This window comes from Sminthopsis crassicaudata, chromosome 1 (genome assembly GCF_048593235.1).
Source record: "Sminthopsis crassicaudata isolate SCR6 chromosome 1, ASM4859323v1, whole genome shotgun sequence".
Lineage (NCBI taxonomy): Eukaryota > Metazoa > Chordata > Mammalia > Dasyuromorphia > Dasyuridae > Sminthopsis > Sminthopsis crassicaudata.
Window position 1 is genome coordinate 233,682,490 of NC_133617.1, and position 24,579 is coordinate 233,707,068.

The following is a 24,579-nucleotide window of genomic DNA, read 5'->3' on the forward strand; positions in this document are numbered from 1 at the left end:
TGGGGGGCAACTAGGTGGCGCAGTGGCTAGAGCACCAGACCTGAATTCAGGAGGACCCGAGTTCAAATGTGGTCTCAGACACTTCCTAGCTGTGTGACCCTGGGCAAGTCATTTAATCCCAGCCTCAGGGAAAAAAAAAAAAAAAAAAAAAAGAACGTGGGTATTTTTTCTAAAAATTAAAATTATGGAACCACCCAATAAATACTTTCCACATATAGAGAAGAAAAAAGGATACCTATAATTAAATTCCTTATCAAATTTTTAAAAGGCTATAACAGATTTTCAACAAAAAAAAAAAAAAAAAAAAAAAAGGAAAACTAGTGATATCTCAGTTGTGAGAAGTTGCACTTTAATGTTCCCTCAGTAAATTATTTGTGTTATCAAATTCTTTTATAGACAATGTGTCCTGTGTGTTTGGATCGTCTGAAGAATATGATATTCCTCTGTGGCCATGGAACATGTCAGCTCTGTGGAGATCGGATGAGTGAATGTCCTATTTGCCGGAAAGCCATTGAGCGAAGAATTCTTTTGTATTAAATGAGAAATAGTGTGTTTTGTTAGCTAAATGAAATTTAAATGTATTTGATAAGGCAATTCTAGTGAAATATTGTATAATACCATAGCCTGTGTTCTACATTATAATAACTTTGATTGAATGCGCCAAAACCAAACAAACCACAAAACAGTATTTGGACAGTCATTTTAAAATCTGGATCAAATCCATGTAAGTTACAGTTAATTTAAAACAATTTTTACTACAGACTTGCAGAGTATGGTTTGATTTAAAAATGCATTTAATTCCTAATTCTTTACTACTTCCATTAAATTTTCTTTTACTATTCAGTTTCATCAGCCCTTAGATGATATACTTTTTTTCTGTGTTTTCTCTTATACTTAACATTAATAATCACTTTTTTCCTACACTAAGCCTAACATAGATGCTACAAAATTAACATCTCTTTAAAATGCCATTTACACCAAATGAAGTAGGTAAATCAAACGTTTACCATATTTATATTACATACTCCCAGTAACTTAGTGTTTCAAAAATCTCAGTGTATTTTGAGTGTAGTTCAAAAAAAAGCTTCATTCTGCATTAAGACTTTTGGGACACCCAACATAAAATCATAATTATATAATCTGAACTTTATATAATGTAAGCAAGCTTGAGAAATGTTTTGAGAGAGGTAGTGAGAGAGTAGGAAGACTACTGAACTTAAGAATCATAAGTTTGAATCAGACTTTGCCATATACTACCTGGGTGACACTAGGCCAAGTCCTTTAACCTCATTGGAATTTAGTTACTTTATTTGTAAAATATGGGAATTGAATTAGATGATGTCTAAGGTCCCTTTCAACTCTGGGTGAAAGATCACATAACCTGTACTTTAAAGACATAGAGGTTTCAAATTTAACTTGCACTTTTAACTTTAATTTCCAGTTTTTTTCCCCCAATTTTTCCCCAATAGTATGAGAAAATAATTCAACTTCTTAAGTTCATTTCTTAGATTGTAAAAGAAAAATACATAACTGTTGTTGTCAATTAACCGGAGTAATTGATTGATGATCTTGTTGAAAAAAAATAAGAATGGGCAATCACAGTGGGGAATTGAAGAAAAAAAATTGAGAATTATTTCCCTACAGCATTGCAAAATAGAATTTTGGGGGGGGGGGTGCGCACGCACGCAGCTTCTGGCCATTATTAAAAGATACTGCCCTTCTTCTATGACCTATTATACTGTTATTAAGCCTTATAGAAAAATATGAATACATGGTATATTCACCCCAGTACTCCAGTTACATTATTACCAATTAGTTTTGATCTGACCATTAAGAAGAGTAGTTGCTCCTTTTACAAGCCACTAAGTTTTCTCTTAGTAAATTAACTTTTCCAGCACATTTAGAATAATGAATCTTCCAGAAGGCAGCAAATTTCTTTCTTTTTGCAGATAAGTTCCATTACTTTTGACAGTGTTGCTAATTCTGTGTTATCTGCATAGCTCTTATATGTCATGTTAAAGTTATCTCCCTAAGTTACTGGGAGTATCTTTATGAATTTGCAAGTTTTTGTATCTACATATAATTGCTTCACTCAGTGCTGCTAGCACCCTCCAGAAAATGTTTAAGAACAAAGTAAAAATTTTTTCATCTTTGGGGAAGAGTTGGATTATGGTGGTCATTACAAGCATAGGAATAATTTTTATTGGTGACATCATCTGTTTGGACACTATTGTTGGTTGTGTAGAAAATCTAAAGTTTCTTAGTCTTTAAATGAGCAGAAGCATGTCAAAAAGGAAAATGGACTGAATTATTTTCAGACCTTCCATTGTTGTACAAGTGTGCGTTGTCAGTAGTTTAGAGTAACAACTGGCTGACTTCAATACTCAAGATCTTTGTTTGTGTGTTTGTGTGTGTGTGTGTGTGTATCTTTCTCACACGCATACACCACTCCTCCTGTAGAGTTTAAATTTTTTTAGAAAAATACCTTTATATTAGCAACACTTTCCTTCAAAGTTTTTCTATTATATCTAATTACAAAGTACAAAATCTCTTTATCTGGGGTATATGGATGCCAAATATATCCAATAATAGATTTCAGAAGGTCTGTGAACTTTGATGGGGAAAAAAAGTCTTTATTTCAATATAACTGATTCCTTTGTAAATCCTATGTATTTATATATCTAAAAGCATTATTCTGAGAAAGGGTCCCTAGGCTTCATTAAACTGTCAAAAGGGTCAGTAAAAGTTAAGAAACTTCTATTCTACCAAATACTTTTTTCCAAATATCTAAGTATTATGTTGATTGATTAAGTAAACTCATTTTGGTGAATATAAGGACTGTAGTAATAATTTTAGATATGGAAATAATAATTTTATTCAACAAATCTTTTCTTTGCTCCCTGACTCCTATTTCTGAAATTCACTTTAAAAGTGGAATTTTTGCCCTTTCAAACTATTTTCAGTACTTTTTTTTATGATTTTAAAATACAATATTGTAAACTGCTGTCCCAAGGTTTATAAGTTTTTGTAGTTATTTAATGGATTTATGGATTTGTGTCAGTTATTACATTTATAAAGTTATTTTTGTGAATTGATAACACTTCTGTTTTGATCAATTGAAAGTTTTTATTTTTAATAATTTTGGTTTTGTGAGAGATAATGAGTAGAAATTAACATGTTCTCCAGCTGTTTGAAATTTTGGCCTCCATTTTGTATCTCCCAACAATAGTTCCTAATGAGTTATTTCTCATTCCATTAACCATCTCTTTTTATCCTATTGTCACCAAGGAGATTGTTATTGAAAACAACAATTTTCAGTTGTGTTTAACTCTTACTAGTTGGTCAGAACTCTAGAAAACTCTAGTTTTAGAAAAGATGTAGAAAACTCTAGTTTTAGAAAAGATGTAGTGCCATTTAGATTTTGTTTTGCTTTAATGTTTTTCAGAATCATGGTCACAATTGTGCCATTTCCTTAATTCTTAATTTCTTCAACATAATCAAGTAGTATATATATTCAGTATCAAACTGCACTGAGTTAGGTGACCAACCTTTTTGATGACTTCAATTTGAATTTGGAATTTCCAAACACTAGATATGAAATTGCTATTAAATTGATTTTGAACATCTTTTTCTGTGGTGATGGTTGTTGTTCCTAACTTGAACTAGGGAAGATGGATCTCAAATACTATTAGTGTAACGTTGGTCAATACCATTTTCCCTACTTTTGAAATTTCTGTAGGCATGATCTTCATTTGTGTGTTCCCTTTCCTTCATCACATCCTTCCCAGCAATCTCATTTGATATTCTTTTCAGTGCATTTGATACCTATCTTTTGCGTTTTGGGGTGTTAGGTTTTTGTTTGAGAAAAAATTAAGAAGGGATAAGTATGTTATCATATTTTTACATGCTGTACTACGTAATTTATCCTAGGATAATAAATTATCCCAATTTATTTAGCTGGAAATATGTATTGCATTATCATTAATCCTTTTTATTCATTCCATTAACAAATTAATAAATATCCCAACCTTAAATTATTTCTGTAAGACCTGTCAATCACCAAGCTTTCAAAATCCAGTGATAGATAAAATCTACAGTCCTGATATGTCAGAATTGTCTGAAAGTTGTGTCAGAATCTTAATACTGTCACATTTTTCTGTTAATTATATAATCATACTGTAACTTGATTTGGAATTTTATATTTGACATCTTCTTAAAATTGGCTTTGATAAGAAAAGAGATACAAATTTAACAGCTATTAAGAATCTCTGTATGTTATGCAGAATGCTGGGGAAGATAGAAAATTTAAAGAAAGCATGATCCCTGTTACTTGGATATCATAGAATATGGTTTACACCTTATTTGTCTCTTCTTACAATGTATTATAACTGCAGTTTTCTGTTATAACACTGCCAATTCTTGGAATAATATTAGTAAGTTTAAAATGAGAACTTACTGAAGGTGCTATTCTTTAAAAACAATCATTTTAATGTACTTGTTCCTGTTGCTGTGTACCATATACATATCTTGTAAAAAAACAAAAAACTTTCATTCCCAAGATAAAAACTCTAGTACAAATTAAAATTCTATTAGTATAATATTAGTTCTAACCTATCAGTTAGTTTCATTGGCATAATAGGTAATATAGTTTTAAGTTTGAATTAAGATAATGCTAAACGTTAAAGTGCTACAAATTGATAAATTGTGAAAGTGTTTGTCAAAGTCTAACTTTCCTAAATTATTTTTAAATGACTGATTTGGTTTGCAAGACCATTTTTTAAACATATTTAAATCTGTTACTTTTGTACAACTCAAATTATATCTATATCAAAGCACACTATCTAAGTAACCTAAGAAGTTAATTCTGCCATATGTGCACACAGTGCACCTGTGCCATTTAGATTGTGTATGCTGCCAAATGACTCTTGCCTTGTTCAGTCAGGTTTCCTTCCTTGTTCTCATAGGGTCTCCACTTAAACTTAGAATAATAAAGAAGTGGTAGGATTTCATAAGAGAGATGGTAAAATGCAGAGGAATGGTAGAGTTTGGTGTCTGAACATAGCAAAAAGGGATGGTGGAAGTCTCACCAAGGGGAGCTTGTGAGAAGTATTTAATACCAAAAAAGCCATTTTAATGAATAAAATCAGTTTTTATCATTTTTTATGTTATGGGCTCTTGCTTTGTAAATCACATGCTTAAAATGGCTTTTGATTTGGTCCAAAGGGGAAATAATTAGCCCCTCTCATAAATAACTGAAGTGTTAACAATAATTGTTCATTCTAGAGAAGTTAAATGTTTTTCTTCTGTCTATGTAAATTAGAAAAAAATTCTATCAATAGTAACTTGCTTGTATTTCTTAATGATTTAACTAAAAGATTTAAATTATTGATAAATGTGGTCCTCACAAAAAATTTTTTTGGCATTCCATCAGATTGAAAACAATGTCCTTTCTTTCACTATTAATTACATATTTTCATAGTTATTTTGGAGGAAGTTTAAAAATGTCTCATCTTTGAAACATAGTTGTTTCCTTTCTCCCCCTTCCTTCTTTTTAACCAGAAAAAAATTAAGTTGCAAACAAAAGTTTGGTTAGCTCTGAAATTGAGTGGGGTTATAACATTTTCTCAAATAGATGACTTTTGATAGTAAAAGTGTAAATAGACTTAAAATCTTTGTCAATTTATTTTTGCTGAAACAGAAGAACCTAATTTGGCATTATCCCATATGTTGTAATAGGAATACTCACTGATATCAGTTGATAATCATATAGAGGAGGAATTTTATTCAAGTAAGCAAAATTATAACAGTATTAAGAATATTTTGTGGCTAGTATAAAACAATGTTTGAAGAAGCTTTTTTTTAAGCTGGTTTGATCTGTTTGTTTTCCTATAGTAGAAAAATGTTTAGATTGAATTTTCTCTTTAGTATGTACTGGTGAATAATTTAAGAAACATGGACAATTAGTATTGATCAGTTAATGTTTCTTAGCTTAAGACTTTGAAACTTTCTACCTCCTTTCTGTCAAAGTATTACATTTTGCCGCAATTCTAGTCTTTAGGTCAAAGGAAAATGGAAGTCTGAAGCTGGAGGGTTTGGGTAGTGGTGGTAAAATAAAGCACCATCCCCAAGATACTATTTTGGATTTTTTTAACTTAAGTTTGGTGCCTAAATTCATAATAAAAAGTTAAAACTGATCTTTAAATGTATAATGATAAAATTGCCAAGTATTACACATATTGTTCTCCTCCACTTTGTAGGCTGATTGAATAATTAATTTCCTCCAAAACAAAAAATTTTTTTTGTTTCTTTACATATTTTCTTCCCTCCCCACATGTCACTTCCTTTTAAAATTATAACTGCAGTCATTTAAAATTGACTCAGGGCTTTTTAACAGTTTAAGCAAATTCTTACATGTTTGTTACATTTTTAGAAAACCCCACCTACATCATTGTTTAGTGCCTTGAAAGAATTATTGACTTGGCAACAACTACTAGACTATTACAGTGTGCCTGTGTCTGTCAGTATATGTAGACATATGTGTCTCATCATTTAGATACTGCATATGTGTATTGGGCATTGGTAATTCTGAAAAGGAAGTTTTATAGATTTGAATTTGAAAATCACTCATGTCCATGAAAGCTATACTAGTGGAATATTTCTATGTTTATATTCATACTAAGTCACATGTATGAAATATCTGGGGAGAGGATCTAATTTTATATAATTATGCCTGTGTAGTTTCAAAGGAGGATTCAATCTTTAAACAGTGAGATTTTCCCCTTAACCCTCCTCCCCCCCCCAAAAAAAAAAAGTCTTTTGTGTTCTAACATTAACAATTTTTTAAAAGTCTGCATGGTGTTTCTTAATAATCTTATTTTGTCTTGAGTTCACAAGTTTTTCTTTTTATTAAGTTTAGTATTCTAGTATCATCAATCCAATATACAATATATTCAATAGAAGATAAGTTTTATTGACTCATGGTAACATTTTGTTTCCATCTCCTTCTCTCCCACGATTGTTAGACTTACATGTTCAATGGAATTTGAAGTCTTTTGTGTGCATATAGCTTAATTTCTGTACCAAGAATGATTTTGTTTATTAGTCTGAGTTTTTAAGAAATGCTTAGCAAGTTCTAAGCTTTTAAAATTAAGTGCTAATATCTTTTTGTTAATAAAGTTTTATTATATAATGTCTTAATCTGCTTTTTTGGAAAATATTGTTTTAAAATTATATGCATAAGTGCTGCATACTTAAGGCATTTTTTTTCCTTTCTTACTACACTTGTGATTGAAAACTTTTAACAAGAGAAAGCAAGGAGCTCTTATTGCCTTTTGTGGGCTTTGAGGGAAAAAAATGTCCCTAATTACATTGTAAAAGGAAAAATCCAAAAGAATGTTGTTTGTATACAAAACTGCATTATGAAAAGAATCCAGATTCTTACTTTCATCATAACTGGCCACTTCCCAGCTAGGATTGAGGATAGTGGAAGAGATAAGTAAATGAAGTTGACTTAATAAATATTTTACCTTAGGTGTCATTAATCATCTGGTCTTGATTTAATAATTTTTGATCTTTAAAAAATGTATTATAATTCAAAAGTCAATATGTTTGCTTTTAGGAAATACTTCAGAGCAGTAAGTTATTTTAATATTTTACAAATTCATTTTGTAGCTACATGATAGAATAACAACATTGGACTATTCTGCTTAGTAAAACTAAATGAAAAATGGACCTTTGAAGTCTTTGGGACAAAAAGACCTACCCAAATTAACTACTACAGAGAGCACTCATAACAGAATTATTTATTAGAATCTCGAGAAATGGAACCCATCCTGGTCTGTGAGCCAACTTTCACAACAGGATAGGGGCCAGAGCCTTGAAAATGCTTACAGCTTTTATACATTTCAGACAAAGAACGTCCAAAATCCCACCCTCTATGTTGTGATTGGTCATATAAGTCTACTGTTCTCCTAGTTAGTCAGTGGAATGCAGTAGATAAGGTGATATACAGCTTCTTCAGCCATGTAATCCCTTCTTTGGACAATGGAATGTAGTCCAGGCCTTATATAAAATGACTCCGGAGAAGCCAAAACTGATGCCTATAGGCTTGAACTACTTGGGTAACAGTCTCTGATCAATATGTGCTTAATCTGTAAGTTCTTCACCTTTTCCTACACAGTAGGAACTATTTCTAGGGTAACAAATTAATCATGGATATTTGAAGATGAATTTGCTAACATAGATTAGAATGCTGCTTACTGTAATAACAACAAAATAGATACTTGAACTGCTTAATTAAAGTAAAATTAATGAATACCAGTTCAAGATCTAGTATGTAAGTGAATGATTCATGGTTAATTATATTCTCTTTTTTAACACTGTATAAATCTGTTATGTTTGATTGTATTAAAACTGCATAGGTCTGGTAGGGTTTTTGATTTTTTTTTTTTTTAATGAATACATTTAACAAAATCTTTAAGATGATTTGCATTTTAATTATTGTTTTTTTTTTTAATTTGTGAAGAAAGTTATGAACTTCATGACTTTTGATGTGGAATTTCACATAGCAAAAATTATAAAATGTGGATGATATAATTCTCAATTTGACTGGGAAGTTGAGACTTGGGCAAATTAATGTAATGTAGATCTCATGAACAATAAAATATCTATGACCATGCTTGAAATATTACTAAGGAATCACAGAATCTGAAAATCAGAAGAAACTACAGCACCTCTCTGGCTTGATCCATATACAAAATAATCCCTGCTGTAATTTGCTCAACAAATGGTTTTCCAACTTTTGTTTGAAGATCTCTAAGGAGAGGCAAACCATGACTTCTCAGGGGTTCCAGTTGTAGCAGAGTTTTTTCTGGCCTCAAGCCGAAATTGACCTCCTTTTAAAACTTCACCTATTGCTCCTGATTCTACTCTCAGACTCATCAGAGCAAAGCTAATATTTGATCACAGTTATAGTGTTTCTCCAAGTCTTTTTTTTTTTCAGGTTAAAACATCCTTACTTTCTTCAACTCTTCTTCATGTTACAAACTGGAGATCCTTCACCATCCTGGTTGCCTTTCTCCATATTAGTTTAGCCCAATTGAGGTCTGATAAGCATAGTGCTCTGGGATCATCACAGCCTTATTCCTGGAATCTATGTTCTGCCTAATGTAACCTCAGATTGCTTTTTTTTTTTTTTTTTTTTTTTTGAATGTTGCATCACATTACTGATACATTGAGCTTGCAGTCTATTAAGATCCCCAAATTTTTTTCAGAACAACTATTGTCTTTCCATGGTTTTCTTATATTTGTAGAGTTGAGATTTTTATTCTTTTTTGTTTTTTTAATAAGCTTTTTTTCCCTAAAAACATATGCATAGATAGTTTCCAAAATTCATCTTGCAAAACATGTGCATTTCTTCTATACATACTTCCACAAATATCATGCTGCAAGGAGAAATCGGATCCAAAAGGGAAAAAGTGGGAAAGAAAGCAAAAAGCAAGGAAACCACAAAAAAGTGAAAAGACTATGTTGTGATCCACATTCGGTTCCCACAGTCTTTTCCCTGGGTGCAGATGGCTCTCTCTATCACAAAGACCATTGGAACTGGCCTGAATCACCTCTCTGTTGAAAAGAGCCACATCATGACTTATTATTGATGAAGCTATGTAGGCTCTTTGTAAACACTACTTCCACTTCTATGTAGTTGCTGATCATCTCTTTATTGATTCTAGAATCTTACAAGGAATTGAAGTCAGAACTCACTTGGCCTGTAGTTTCCAGACAAATTTTTTTTAGTCGGAAAATTTGTCCCCCATTTTTATGGTACTAATGTTTTCCATGATATTTCAAATGTTATTGACAGTGGTCAGCAGTCATCTCTTCTAGTTATTTCAGGACCTAAGGATGTAGTTTTTCTGGGTCATGTGACTGGAACTCATAAAGGGGTGATTTGGGTATACACTCTACTTGTTAATAATTTTTGTTCCTTCATTTCCAGAATAAAATAATTTTCTTTTGAATGGAAAACAAAAGAAAATGGGTAGCTTTAATTTTTGTCATGTTACCATTGTCCCATTCATACTAAGCAAACGTCGTATCTCTTCTTTGGTCTCCTTTTCCTTCTAATTTTAAAAGACTTCTCTGCTTTCCTTAGCTTCTTTCTTTGGCTTCAGTCACTTTGTGTTTTGGCACTACTGACATTTCTTATGATATTTTGCCACATATTTATTGTCTTACCTGGCATGTGTTTAAGAATCATAAGTCATGTTTATTACATTTTCTCGTAATGTTAAGAATTATCGAGTGACGATAAGAATAATGATAGGAATCTGGTTGTATGAAGCTTAAATTATCAGCTTGTATTGTAATAGTTTTAATTTGTTAAGTAAATTAAATTATCATACCAATATCAATAATAAAGTAGTTCTCAATTTACTGAAAGCTTAATTTTCCTTTAAGTTTGTGATGTGAAGCTCAGAATTCACTTTTCCTCAAAAACAGTGTTGTATCTAATATACAGGTCCCTACCCAACCAGCAAAAACATTTTAAACATATAATACACTTAAAATTCAGGATTCACTAATTGCAGATAGCTAAGAATTTGTGAGAAGAAGATTCTGGGTGCTCTAAGTTGTAAGTTTTAATGAGTCCACAATTTCATTGCAGCCAGAATACTTCATCTGTGTCTCATAAAGAGAGGCATAATGTTCTGAGAAAAGAATAGTTCCATTATGGCCTTCCTAGTCAAGCAGTATATATAAACTATTGTGTTGAGTTCTAGATATCATAATTTAGGAAGGATAGTGACAAACTGGGAATAGTCCAGAGGAAAGCAACCAGTAAATAAGCATTAAGCATTTGCTATTTGCCAGGTACTTTACAAAGCACTGGAAATGTAAGGTCAATCAATAAGCATTTAAGTGCCTCTTCTGTGCTGGGCACTGAGGTTGCAAAGAAAAGTCTGGCTCTCAACAACCTCATACTTTTATGGAAATATGCAAACAACTATGTACAAGTAAGACGATATACAGAATAAACTTGAGATAATCAGCAGAAGGTTACTCTAGGAGGTGACATTTTAGCTGGATTTAGGGAGGCCAGGAAGCAGATAAGGAGGGAGATTATTCAAAGACATGAGAGACGGCAATAAAAATGGAAAAGTCGGGAGGGTTAAGTCAACAGAACAGCAAAGAGTTTAATGTTATTAGTTTGTATGAGGTGAAGAGAATGATAAAGATGACTCCAAAAGTTAGTTTGGAGTGTGAGGACGATGTCTGGCATCAGTAGGGGAGTTGGGAAAATGGGAGAGTTTAGGGGAAATGAGTTTTATTTTTGATATATTGAGTCCAGATAGTTGGTGATTTGGGGGTAGGGCTCTGGACCACTACTGTGATACAGGAGATTTTGGATAAGAATTTTAATAGGTTTGGTAATTATCTACATGACAAGTGATCCATAGGAATTGATGAGATCACCATGGGATATAGTAAAAAGAGAGGATGACCAATTAGATTTGGCAGTTCAGCTCATTGGTAATTATAAGGAAAGGTCGATTCAGTTGATTGTTGAACTATGAGGCCAGATTTCAGAAAGTTTAGAAAAAAGTGGAAAGAAAAAATAATTGTAGTTGTTCGAAAAATTACTAAACATTATTAGATGGGCTTTTGTGTTTAGTGAAGGGAAAGATTACCATCCATTCACTCGGCCTTATAATTTGGGTATCATCCTCAATTCCTTACTATTACTTTGTACCCTATATTAGTAAATGTTTGTGAAGTGCCTACTGGGTTTCGGGCACTGTGCTAATCCCTAAGGACTCAAGACAAAAAATAGTCCCTGTTCTAAAAGAGCTTACCATCTAATGGGGGAGGAAATATACAAATAGACTATATACAGGATAAGTAGAAAATAACTAAAGAAAAGCACCAGAACTAAGAGGCTAGGAAAGCCTTCCTATAAAAGGTAGAATTTAGTTGCCATATGAAGCAAGGGAAGCCAGTAGGTGGGGGTGAGGAAAGAAAGCATTCCAAGCAGTGTCTTATTCATGGAAGAGTCTTGTGGTCAGTATCAGTGAAGGGCAGATGGTGGGTGATAAGATGTGAAAGACTGGAAAGATAATTACTTGTGATATGGGCGCCACCTGCCAGTGGCTGCTTGAGGTCTAACTCAGACCTGTAGAATGGATCTCTTTATGTGAGAGGAGGATGATGATACAAGGAGACTGAGAGGCAGTTGTGTTCTTTGGCCTGTCTCCTCTTCCCTCTGCCTCCAATTTACTTCATTCCCAATCCACAAGGAACAAATGTGTTAGTAAAGGCTGTTTTACAACTCCTTCAAGTTTATGATTCACAGCTGTGGAAACAGGAGAATTGACTTGCCCCTTCACCTAGGAATGGCTCTTAACAATAAGCTGTTATAATGATAACTGTTATGAGGATAACTTTAAACATATAAAACATGTTAAACAAAATCTATGTGTGTAAGTCTTGTCGATTTGTACCTTCATAATAGCCCCTTCTCTTTTCTGTCAGCCCATGCCTGAACTATTGCAGTAAGCTCCCAGTTGTTCTCCTTGCCTCAATCTGTCTTCAATACATCTACTCAACTGTGAAACTTCTTTGCAGAGTGAAAGTCTGATCAAGTCAGACCTTTATTTAGTAAATTCTAGTGGCTCTTGTTGCCTACAGGATAAAGTCCTCTGTTTGATCTTAAAGCCATTCGTAACTTGGCTACTTCCCCTAGTCGTTTTATCTTCAGTATTCTTATACTTCTCGTCATGTGTTCTGGCATCCAGTGATACAGGTCCCTTACCTAATCTCTAATGGGACACACTATTTCTCAGCTCCATGTATTTTCACTGGCAGTACCTCCTCATCTCTCTTGGCTTCTCTGGCCAAGTGTTTAAATCTCACATTCTACAAGATCCTTCCCTAGTCTTCCTTAATCTTATTGCCTGGGGCAGGTAGGTGGCGCAGTGGATAGAGCACCAGCCTTGAATTCAGGAGGACTGGAGTTCAAATCTTAACACTTCCTATCTGTGAGACCCTGGGCAAGTCACTTAACCCCAGCCTCAGAGGGGAAAAAATCTTATTGCCTGCCTGTGGGGATCATTTCCAATTCATCCTATATATATCTTGTTTGTGTATAGTTATTTGCATCTTGTCTCCCCCTCCCCCCTGCCATTAAACTGTGAACTCCTTAATAAGGACAATTTTGGTGGTGGTGGGTTTTGTTTCCTTTTTTTCCCCCTTTTGTATCCACAGTACTTTGCACACAGGAGGCACTTGATAAACACTCATTGCTTGATTGTGGGGGGAGAGACGTGCTAAGAGGAGACATTGGGGTTACTATCTGAATGAGGGCCAGGGAGTTAGAATGGAGAAGTCACTGTGGGATGGATTCAATAAGTAAAATAAGATTTAAGCTTAGTCTTGAAGTGTAAGGGAGGGGAAAGAACTTTCCACTTGGAGGGAATGGTATCATTGGAATCACATAGGACTAAATATAGAGCAATAGCATGAGGGCCCTAAGACCATTTGATTAAAGCGGAAGATAGGTAGTAGAAAAATAAAATTGGGTATGTAGACTGGGAACCACATTATGAAGAATCTAGAAAGTGTGCCTGTTTAGATCATGTATTGGGGAAACTATTGAAAAATTTTGATCAGAGAACTGAAATGGGCCTAACTCAGGCCAATCCCTTGACAGTTTATGTTCAGTAATGGATTGAAATGAGATGCTCATGGATTTATTCAACAGTTAACAAAAGGAGATTTACTTATATATAAAAAAAAAGATATTTACATTAAGGATACCTTAAGTTTATTCAGCTGAGTGTAGGTCCTGTACCTGACTTGGTTTTCCACCAGTCAAACACTAAATAGGGGTTGTTTTGTACTTAAATAACCTGAAAATGATGCTAGCAGTCTTTAGTTCCCTGAGCCAATCAAAGTGTGAAGATAACTTCAAAACCTTTTAAGGTTTTTAACTTAGCTTGCTTGATCTCACCACAAAAATGCCATGATCTTTAGAAGGCTGCATTGCTTTCCTTTACCATTCTATACCTCATATGTCCTCAACATCTTCCTTTTCTTCTCTTTTTGTTCAAGGCTTTGAGAAAAAGGTAGTTATTCTTGCCAAAGTCAATCACTTTGTGCCTCTTTGAGGAACTTATCCATTCAATTGTCCTCTCTATCCTCTCATTTCCTATTTAAAAGTCTCTTAATTTGCCTCTGCCCTGATATTTAAAAAAAAAAAATCCTTAACTTGATATTTCTATTCCTTCAAACTTCAAATTTCTGCTCTTATTAATGAAAAGCAAAAGATTATGGGCTTAGATAAATGATAAATCAGCAAAACTGAGCATAATGCTTATAAATGAAAAAAAGACATTTAATAAAACAAGGCTTCCAAGAATTCCTCATAAAAAGATCAGAGCTACAAAAAATCTTTGAAGCACAAACACCGGAATTAAGAGAAACATAAAAAGCAAAATAATGGGGATTCCAGAGGATTCATGATGAAATATGCTGCCCACTTCCTGATAGGCAAAGGATTCAAAATGTAGAATGAGATAATTTTTTTAGGGTGTGGCCAATGTGGCTATACATGTGTGTAATGGATTTTGTTTTTCTTGTGTTCTCATTAGGAGGGATGGTATTGACATAGGAGAGTAAGAAGGCTGATTAAAACAAAATGTATTATTAGAAAAAAGAAAATGCAGACTTATTAACACAATGATCAGCCACACTTCCTACATTATAATGAAACATGCTACTCATCTCCAGAGAGGTCATGAACTCAGAGCACAGACTGAGATAGATAGACTTTTTTAGACATGACCAATGAAAAATATTGTTTTTCATTGACTATGTTTTATAACAAAGAACATTGTTTTTCTTTCTCAAGGAGTAGAGACAAGAGGGTGAGAAGACTAATCTATATTTGAAAATAAACTTTAATTTGAAAATTAAAAAAAAAAATCACAGTTCTAATTATGCCTGTCTCCTTCCTAAGGAGCTTTAGCTATTCTCTTACTTCTAGGAGAAATGCCAAACTTTTATGCTTGGCATTTAAAACTTTGCAATGTGACTTTCAACTGATCTTTTAACTAATCTCATATTACTCCCACTCACAGTTTCAGCCCAACAAGGCTCCTACTTAATGTTCTTCATCTACAATGTTCCCATCTTCTGTCTCTCTACCTTTAAACCATCTATCTGGGCTCACAAGACTCTTGAAGTTAGTTCAACAGACATGTATTAAACACCTGCTATTTAAAAACTATGTAAAAACAAAAATGAAACATTCCCTGATTTTAATTTTCTTCAAGGCTCATATGTCACACAAGGGCATTCCTGATTCCACTTTCTCCTATTTGGTTAGTGCTTTTTTCCCAACCTCTGAAATTTTTAGTTAGCTATGTGCATATTGTGCCTGTAATATGTTAATTTTTTTTTTGGTCCCATTCAACTTTCTGTGACCCTATTTGGGTTTTCTTGGCAAAGATATTGGAATGGTTTGCTAGTTCCTTCTCCAGTTCATTTTACAGATGAGGAAACTGAGGCAAACAGGGTCCGCAGCTTAATAAGTATCTGAGATGAATTTGAACTCAGGTCTTTTGGACTCTAGGCCAGCCACTCTATCCACTGGACTATCTACCTTCCTACGTTATAATAAAAGCTTAATAAATGCTTGTTTCCTGTTTGCCAGTGTGTACATCCATTCTTTGCTTTCTTCTCCTGACTACCATCCTAATCCAGACTCCATTAACTAAAGAGATTTTTAATTGGTTCTCATTGTTTCTTCCATATTATTCTGTAGACTTTAGGATTTCAGAAAAATTGTTGTTTTTATAGATATGAGAAAGCATATTAATGATTGTGATGTTGATAGGCACAAATTGAAAACTAAGACATATCCTATTGAGAAATGGCTTTATTAATTGTAGCATGTGAATATAATGAAATACTTTTGAGCCAATGGAAATTATGAAATAAACTATTTCAGAGGAAACTGAGAAGACCTTTATGATCTGATGCAGAGCAGAGTAGCCAGGACCAAGAGTATAATTTTATACAATGGTAACATTTGAGAAAAAAACAATTAAAACAACTTTAAAAGACTAGAACTCTGGTTAACACAATGATAAGACACAAATGCAGAAGAATGATCTTTAGATGATATCTTCCACTTCCTGACAGAGAAGAGAACTTAAAATGCAGGAAAAAAAAAAAAAAAAAAAGGTGTGTGTTTTCAATATACATTTACACAAAAAAAATGTAGGAAATTGTTTTGCCAGACCATGTAGACATTGTATTTCTTTAATACAAAGGTTCTAAGGAGATATGGGATAGGCAGATTGTTAAAAATACTCATTAACCAAAAGGAAAGCTGCAGATTGATGTTACATACTTGAAAAGCAAGCTATATATAACAGAGACCTGCAATTTCATGTACAAACCACTTTTTCTGTTCTATAGTATATATTGCAAATGATTTTTCTATTTTGTGTTTGTTCAGAATACCAACAAAATAAATAACATTAAAAACAGGCCAGAGCTAGACTGAGGATCTTTTAATGACAAATAGAGACTTTGTATTTAAGAGCCAATGAAGAATTTTGAGCAGACAACCTGAGCAGAGTTATATATCAGGAATATCAGTTTGGCAGCTGCATAGAGAATGGATTGGAGGTCCAAGATCATTTAAAAAGTGGTTGTAATTGTTTAAGTGAGGGGCCATTGGGACTTGAACAAGAGTGGTGACCATATAATTGGAGGATAGATTTGAGAGATGTGGAGATTAAAGTCCATAAGGTATTGCAACTGCTTGGATTTGGATTTTGAGGGAGAGGGTTCAAGTTGTGAGTCTGAGTAACTAGAAGGATGGTGCCATCAATAGAAATTAGGAAGTGGGAGCACTTGGTGGTGAAGGGGGAGAGATTTTTTTCAACATTTTGAATTTAGGATTACTGTGGGACAAATTGGATCTTTTAAGAATATATTTTTATTGACACATCCCCTCTCTTGCCCCCAAGAAAACCTTATATAAAATAGCTTTATGTTTAAGCTACTATATACTCTATAAATAAACACTATAATTTCACCAGAAGATGACAATATTCTCTCAATTTTTAAAAACTATTATAAAATAGATATTAGGTTATGTATTCCCATCCTGCTTATTTCCCTTTCCCTCCTCCTTTTTATTTCCCTTCATTCTATATCTGGTAGCTAGGTCAAAATCTTAATTCATAAAGAAAATTTTCTGTGGCATGAGTGGCCTCTAAAAGTAATAAGTGTAGAGAAAGTAAAAGGAAAAAGTCAGCCCTACCATAAAGGATCATCTGTCTGCCCTTGGAACACTGTGGAATCTCAAGCAGGCTATAACCAAATGCCTGTGCTGCTGGATTGGTTGATATGTGAGGACAGAACTAAAAAAGATTAGAATTGGAAAGCCAAGACTATGAGTGATGATAGCATTTGAATCTTTTTTTTTTAACTCAATTTTATTTTCAGTTCTGAATTTTCTTCCATCTTGCTTTCCCCCTCTCAGAAGACAAAAAAAACAAAAAACAACAACAAAAAAACAACTCCTTAGACATGTATATGTATAGACACACATATATACATATATAATTGAACAAAATACATTTATGCATTAACTATGTGAAAGGAAAGAAGGAAAAAAAGAGGGAGGAAGGAAAGGGGGAAGAAAAAAGGGAAGATGAAGAAAAAAAGGAAAGTATAATATTTAAATCTATACATTATGAATCAAATGGATAAGGTGAATTCAGACCTTTTCACCAAAATATCAGGAGAATGAGAGAGTACTTTTTTAGAAGTTTGGGACAAATATATTCATGAAATAATAACTCTTTATAAATTTACAATAAGAATGAAGAAAAAAGATTGGATAGTTCCATAAATGGCTTAGAAACCTTGCAAAGGTTAATGTCAGAGAGGACAACTTTGTCCTCTGTGGCATATCTCATCAGTTTCTGTTGACCAGAGAATACTTGGGCAGTTGGAGTGTACATCTGACTTTGTATGTCAATTCTTGTGTTCCTATCCAAGTGGAAAGGTCTAGTAGGCATTTAGAAATGCAGCGCCGGAGTTAAAAATAGGTAATAAGTAATAGAATCAGGATTGAAGCCCAGGTCATCTGAGGCCAGAGCTCTTTCCCCTATGGCTTACTACCTACCTTCTTGTGAAGGTAACACTTTTCCTGATACACTATGCTAACTAAGATTTTAGTCTTACATTCATCATAATCATTGGAAAAAAAATGGATAATTTATGTATCATTTTAGAATCCCTTAAATGGGATCTGTAGTTACTCTACAGAATTTAAAGGATGTCATCAAAAGAATATATGGCCCCCTTAGTATTCAGCATGGCGTGCCCTCATCAGAGAAGGTGCTATACTCTGTGAGCAAAGCAGAATTGAGTTAGCTCCGAAGAGAGGCACAAAGTTAGACAGTCCACCCCAAATGTTCATAGGGACTATGTGTCTGACCTGTGGCAGAACGTTCCGAGCTTGCATTGGTCTCATCAGCCATAGTTGGACACACTAAAACTTGACTCTAACGCAGCGATGGCATTTTGGTCCTCTTTGAAACAACAGAGGACAATTTGTTAAGAGAAAGCAAGGAAGCTTTCAAGCCCCACCCCCAAACTTTGATGAATTCTCTGACAAAACATAAGACAGGAATATGGAATGGACACATGAAAGGCAATCTCCATCATTGAAAGGAATATCCACATTGCTGACATCACGGATCCACAGGAGCTTATAATTGAATTGAAACATTTAACCAGAACACTTCACCATTGGACTTCCAGCAATTCGGGGTGAATGAGAGTTTAAGAAGAAAGCCCTGACTGATCACAAGCTCTAATTAACTAGGTTTTGTCACCTGCCCCCTTATTTCCATAAACATTAAACAAAGCCCCAATATTTTGCAAGTTTATTTTCTGAAAAAAAAAATCTACCAAAGCATTATGCCATGCATTTATTAAGTGTATTCATATGTCTTGTGCCAACTGAGTATTATGTTGGGCAAGTTAAAGTGTCCTTAAACAGAATCACTGTCTACAAAAAAAAGAAAAGAAAAGGGGCTTGACAACCAACAAGAAAAACCCAGAAACAACATAATGCGGACACAAATACCAAGCCCACACATATCATGACTAAAGTTTGTTGTTGACAGATTGAAATGTTTTGAACTTTTGGGGCAGTTAGGTGGTGCAGTGCCTAGAGCACAGCCCTGAATTCAGGAGGACCTGAGTTCAAATCTAGTCTCAGACATTTAACTCTTCCCAGCTGTGTGACCCTGGGCAAGTCACTTAACCCCAGCCTCAGAAAAAAAAATAATAAATTAAAAAAGAAAAAAAAAAAGAAATATTTTGAACTTTTAAGCAAGGTTTTCCATTTTGAACTCTCTGTATCTTAGCTTGGACAGGAAAAGGAATTTTTGTAAATGTGTGGGATCATTCTTTTGGTTGCATGGTTCAACAACTCTTGATTTAAACTCAGGAAGACGAGTCTTCTTGACACCAAATCCAGTATTCTATCTACTGTGTCTCTTAGCTGCCTTCTTCCCCATTTACCTTTCAAAAATCTCTGAGAAATGTTTAAATAAAAAATAATTCACCTTTTCTACCTGACTTTCTTTTTCTGTGTTCAACTTAAATATGAAAATGTTATAGTAAAGACAGAGATTCGGCAGTATTTCAATAGTAATTCGAATGATTAATGTTTTTTTAAAAAAATTTAATTCTGGATCAAAGATTTAATTGGTGTACAAAACCTGAAATGTGGAAATTTTCCTCATTGAAACGGAGCTATCTGATTTAAAGTCGTAAAGAATTGCTAATGACAATGAAAGGGTTAAGAAACTTAATAATAACTTTAATATATTTAACATGTATTGGTCAACCTGCCGTGGGGGGAGGGGGAGGAGGGGAAAAATTAGAACAAATGGTTTGGCAATTGTCAATGTTGTAAAATTACCCATGCACATATCTGGTAAATAAAAACTATTAAATATAAAAAAAGAAACTTAATAATACTCTCAAAGCTAGTATATATGAAATACTTGGATTTGGGTGCCTTCTTTTTGCTATACCAGACTGTGTCTTAGAGTGGTTTTTTGTTTGTTTTATTTTATTGAAAACTTTGGCTTTTATATCACTCATACCTTCCCCCACTTCCCCTTTCCTATTAGTTGCCAATCCCTTTTATTTCTATCTTTGTAGCATTTCTTATGAATACATCCTTTTGACATTGCCATCACCTCAAGACAGGGTCTTATCACCTCAGGCTTGAACTGTTGTAATTTTTTCCTGGTTGGTCTTTCTTCCCAAGTTCCTGCTTCTCCACTCTACTTTTCCCTTTTCATTAAACTCCAATAGCTCTCCATTGCCTTCAGCCTTCTAAATTTAGTCCCTTCCTACCTTGCTAATTTTTACTTTTTATTCCTTCCCTTCTACATACTCTGTGATCAAATGACATTGGCTTCTTTGCCATTTCTCAAATGAGAACTCTCAGCTATTCACTAGCTTTTTCTTATGCCTGTAACTTTATCCCTTTATCTCCTGCCCTCTTAGCTTCCTTGAAGTCTCAGCTGATGTCCTTCCTACCTTCTGCAAAAAGCTTTTCCCATTTTCCTTAACCTTAGTGCTTTTACTTTGAGATTATTTTCATTTTGTCCTGTATAGATCTTATTTACATATTTTTGTTATTCTGTCATTTTAGTCATGTCTGACTCTCTCTGACCCCATTTGGGTTTTCTTGGCAAAGATACTGGAGTGGTTTGCCATTTCCTTTTTTAGTTTATTTTACAGATGAGGAACTGAGGCAAACAGGATTATGTTAAGCTCAAGGGTAACGCAGCTAGTGTAGGGGCTAGACTTGAATTCATAAAAGCTGAGTCTTCCTGACTCCAGGCTAGGCATTCTATCCATTGTTCCTTCTAGCTATCCATGTTTATGCATAGCCTTTGTACGTTGTTTCTTCCATTAGACTGTGAGCTCCTTGGGATCAAGGAATATTTTTTCCTTTATCTTTCTTTGTATTACCACTACTTAGCAAATAGTAGGTGTTTAATAAATGATAGTTAACTGATTGTTCTTTTCTTCTCCCTTACCTAATGAGTCATCCCTTATAAAAATGATCTTGGGGAAAAAGGCAGTTCAGTATGAGTAACACAATAATGGCTGACAGAATATGCAATATTCCACAGCCATGGTCCCATATTTTAATTTTTTGTTGTTGTACTTTCTTATTACATTGGAGTCATTATGAATATTTTTCTTTGATTTTGCATACTTCATTTTGTATCAGTTCATATTTCTTCTTTTACAGGAGATTGTTGTTCATAAATGAATGATGATAATATTTGGCACTTAATGGCAGGTAGTACTTTTTGTTAGAAAGAACTTCCAAAAAAAACCCTTTCAAACCCATTATTAAATTCAGTCTTCATATAGTATAGGTAAACTCCTCCACAACCTAGTTCATCTTACCTACACAAAAACCACCATCTCTTCCCCCTCCTCATTCCCCAAATAAAAAATTTCCTGTGCATTCAATAAATTAGCAATTAATTTGGGCAATTAACACTTTGAAGGATTACACCTATCTGCCAATTACAATTCAAGAGTTCATTTCCTTATTCCAACTCACAGTTGGAATGATTTTTGTTTAGGGGAAGGAGAAGAGAGAAGTTATTTTGGGGATTCTAACACATAGGAAAAGATTTTCCTCCCTGGCATCAGGTTACCTCTGCTTGAGTTGGGAGGTTAAATATAGTTTGGAAGATTTACTAATAGCCTATCCTGACTAGGCTCAATTACCTCAGACCAAGCTAGTCTATTATCCTCCAGGGCTTTTGTCCAGCTGTGTGTCTCTTTATGGTCCCTGCCATTTCTCCTTTGGTGATAGGGGTGAGGGGAGGAAAAGAAAAAAAGAAAGGAGGAAAAAAATCCACTAGTCAGAGTTGGCTTCTTTACTGAGATAATTTCTAGAACCTATCCCCTGTGGATATAAAAAGTTTGACTTAAAATTTATTTTTTCCCTTACTTTTCTTTAATTGGAAATTCTTGGAAATCCTCTTTTCTATTAAAGGTCAATTTTTTTTTCTATAGTATTATAATGAGTTTTGCTGGGTAAATTATTCTTGTTTATAAGCCTACAACTTTTGCCTTTTGGATTATCATATGATCTCAATTTTTTTATAATGCAAAATTAAAAAGAATTATAAAGGCTTCATTTCCAAATATATAAAAAATTGACTCAAATTTATAAGAAATCAAGTCATTCTCCAGTTAATAAATGGTCAAAGAATATGAACAGACAATTTTCAGATGAAATTGAAACTATTTCTAGTCATATGAAAAGATGCTTCAAATCACTATTGATCAGAGAAATGCAAATTAAGACAACTCTGAGATACCACTACACACCTCTCAGATTGTCTAAGATGACAAGAAAAGATAATGTGGGAAAACTGGGACACTGATACATTGTTGGTGGAACTGTGAACGGATCCCACCATTCTGGAGAGCAATTTGGAAATATGCTCAAAAAGTTATCAAACTGTACATCCCCTTTGATCCAGCAGTGTTTCTCCTGGGCTTATATCCCAAAGAAATCATTGAGATATGACACTCAGGTTCTCTTTTTGTCAAGATTTTTTTTTTTTTTTGCAAAAGATAAAATAGAATATTTTATTTTATCTTTTGTTGAAGCTTTTTATTTTCAAAACTTATACAGAAGGATAATTTTTCAACATTGACCCTTGCAAAACTTTTTGTGTTCCAATTTTTCCTCCCCTTTTCCCCACACCTCCCCTAGATGGCAAGTAAACCAATATATGTTAAATATGGTAAAAAAAAAAAATATATATATATATATATATGCATATATATATATATACATATATATATATGTGTAAATTGAATATAGCATACATATTTATACAATTTAGATAATTTTATTACAATTGAAAAGCTATTATACAAATAAAAAATAATGATCTAGGGTAAGAAGGGTCTTAGTTGCTTGAGGGTAGGAGTCTTTTTTTAAATCAAATCATTGATTAAGGTTTACTATTCAAGCTATAAAGACAAATGATACACATATAAAAGACAAAAGTCACTCATTAATAGAAAAGTTGTCAAATGATATGGGCAAATTATTCTGGAAAAAAAACTGGAACATACATTGGTTATGATTTTCAAATGGTCTCAGATGTTTTACAGGTTAGTTGTTTTTGATATGAGCTAACTTACATTTTCTAGACAATATTTGAATACTTGTTCTTGTCTCATGGACTTATTAGTTTATTTTTGGTCCATTCTAATTTTCAGGAAGCCTGTTACTTGGGGAAGGTTATGTATCTCTTCTTTGTTGTTAAGCTGTCTTTCCACATCTTTCCTCTATGTCTCTCATTTCTCTTCCATTTTTTTCTTTATTGCTCTTATTTCATTCATAATACCATTTTTATTTCTTTGAAAAACTCATATAATTTCTTCAAGAATTATAATTAAATTTGTGGCCAAACAGTATTTTTCTTTGAGACTGTGTTTATCACAATTTTGGAATTTATTTTCTCTTCTTCTCTTCTCTTATGTCTTAGATATCCCTAGTCTCATAATAGCTCTTTAGTTTTGTTTGTTTGTTTCTTGTCATTCTTCCAGCAGTCAATTCTGAGCAACCCAGCATTACTGGCCCGCTGGGAGTTTTTCAGAACTGTCTTTCATCCCAGCTTTCTAGGGAGAACCCCATGTGCTACTTTTCTGGATGGAGAGATAAGTCTACAATCTGCTCTGGGTAATCCTTTGCTGGAGCTCTTAAATCTGAGTCTGTGGGGAACCTGTACATAAGGCTCCAAGCTGCTAGCCTGGGCTGGGGCTTAGTCCAAGATCAGCTTTAAGTTTCCCAATGCAATAGGTCTGGATTCCTAGGTTCTCTGGAAGACCCTCTAATTATTGACTTGGGCCTGAGGCTGAGTCTGTGAGCCTTTTCCCACTCTTTCCTCCATGTTTGTTTATGCTTCTCATCCTACTTATAAGAAATAGCAAGTTCCATTCCTCTATTCTTTTTTTAGACTAATTTCTTCTTTTATCTACTCTTCTATTTTTCCTCTTAAAATCTTCAGACTAGAACCAAGCTACCCTTGGATTCTTTGTTTTTATTAGTTAACTTCTTCAACATCCTTTGAAGACATTAAGATTCAGAAGTAACATTTTACTTTCCTCTTATTGGAATATTAATGGGAAAGTGGATAAAATGCAAGGCCTGGAGTCAGGAAGACTAATCTTCCTGAGTCAAAATTTGGCCTCAGACACTTAGTAGCTGTATTAGCCTTGGCAAGTCACTTAACCTTGTTTGCCTCAGTTTCCTCATCTGTAAAATGAGCTGGAGAAGGAAGTGGCCAATCATTCCAATATCTTTGTCAAGAAAACCCCAAAATGGGATCATGAAGAGTCAGACACTACAGAAAGGATTGAACAACAATTATTGGCCCTATATCATCTTACAACTCCTTCCAATAACTCAAATAAATTTAG

The 24,579-nt window shown here is 33.7% G+C and overlaps 1 protein-coding gene across 1 annotated transcript in view; it reads left to right on the top strand.

Annotated features, from left to right (window-relative positions):
• MIB1 (MIB E3 ubiquitin protein ligase 1) overlaps positions 1–7,195 on the top strand; it is a 152,708-nt gene extending 145,513 nt beyond the window's left edge. Inside the window, exon 21 of the mRNA XM_074276439.1 lies at positions 397–7,195. Within this exon, the coding sequence (XP_074132540.1) occupies positions 397–537 (141 nt within the window). The 3' untranslated portion in view covers positions 538–7,195. The remainder of the gene's footprint in view (positions 1–396) is intronic.
• The last annotated feature ends 17,384 nt before the right edge of the window (positions 7,196–24,579 follow it).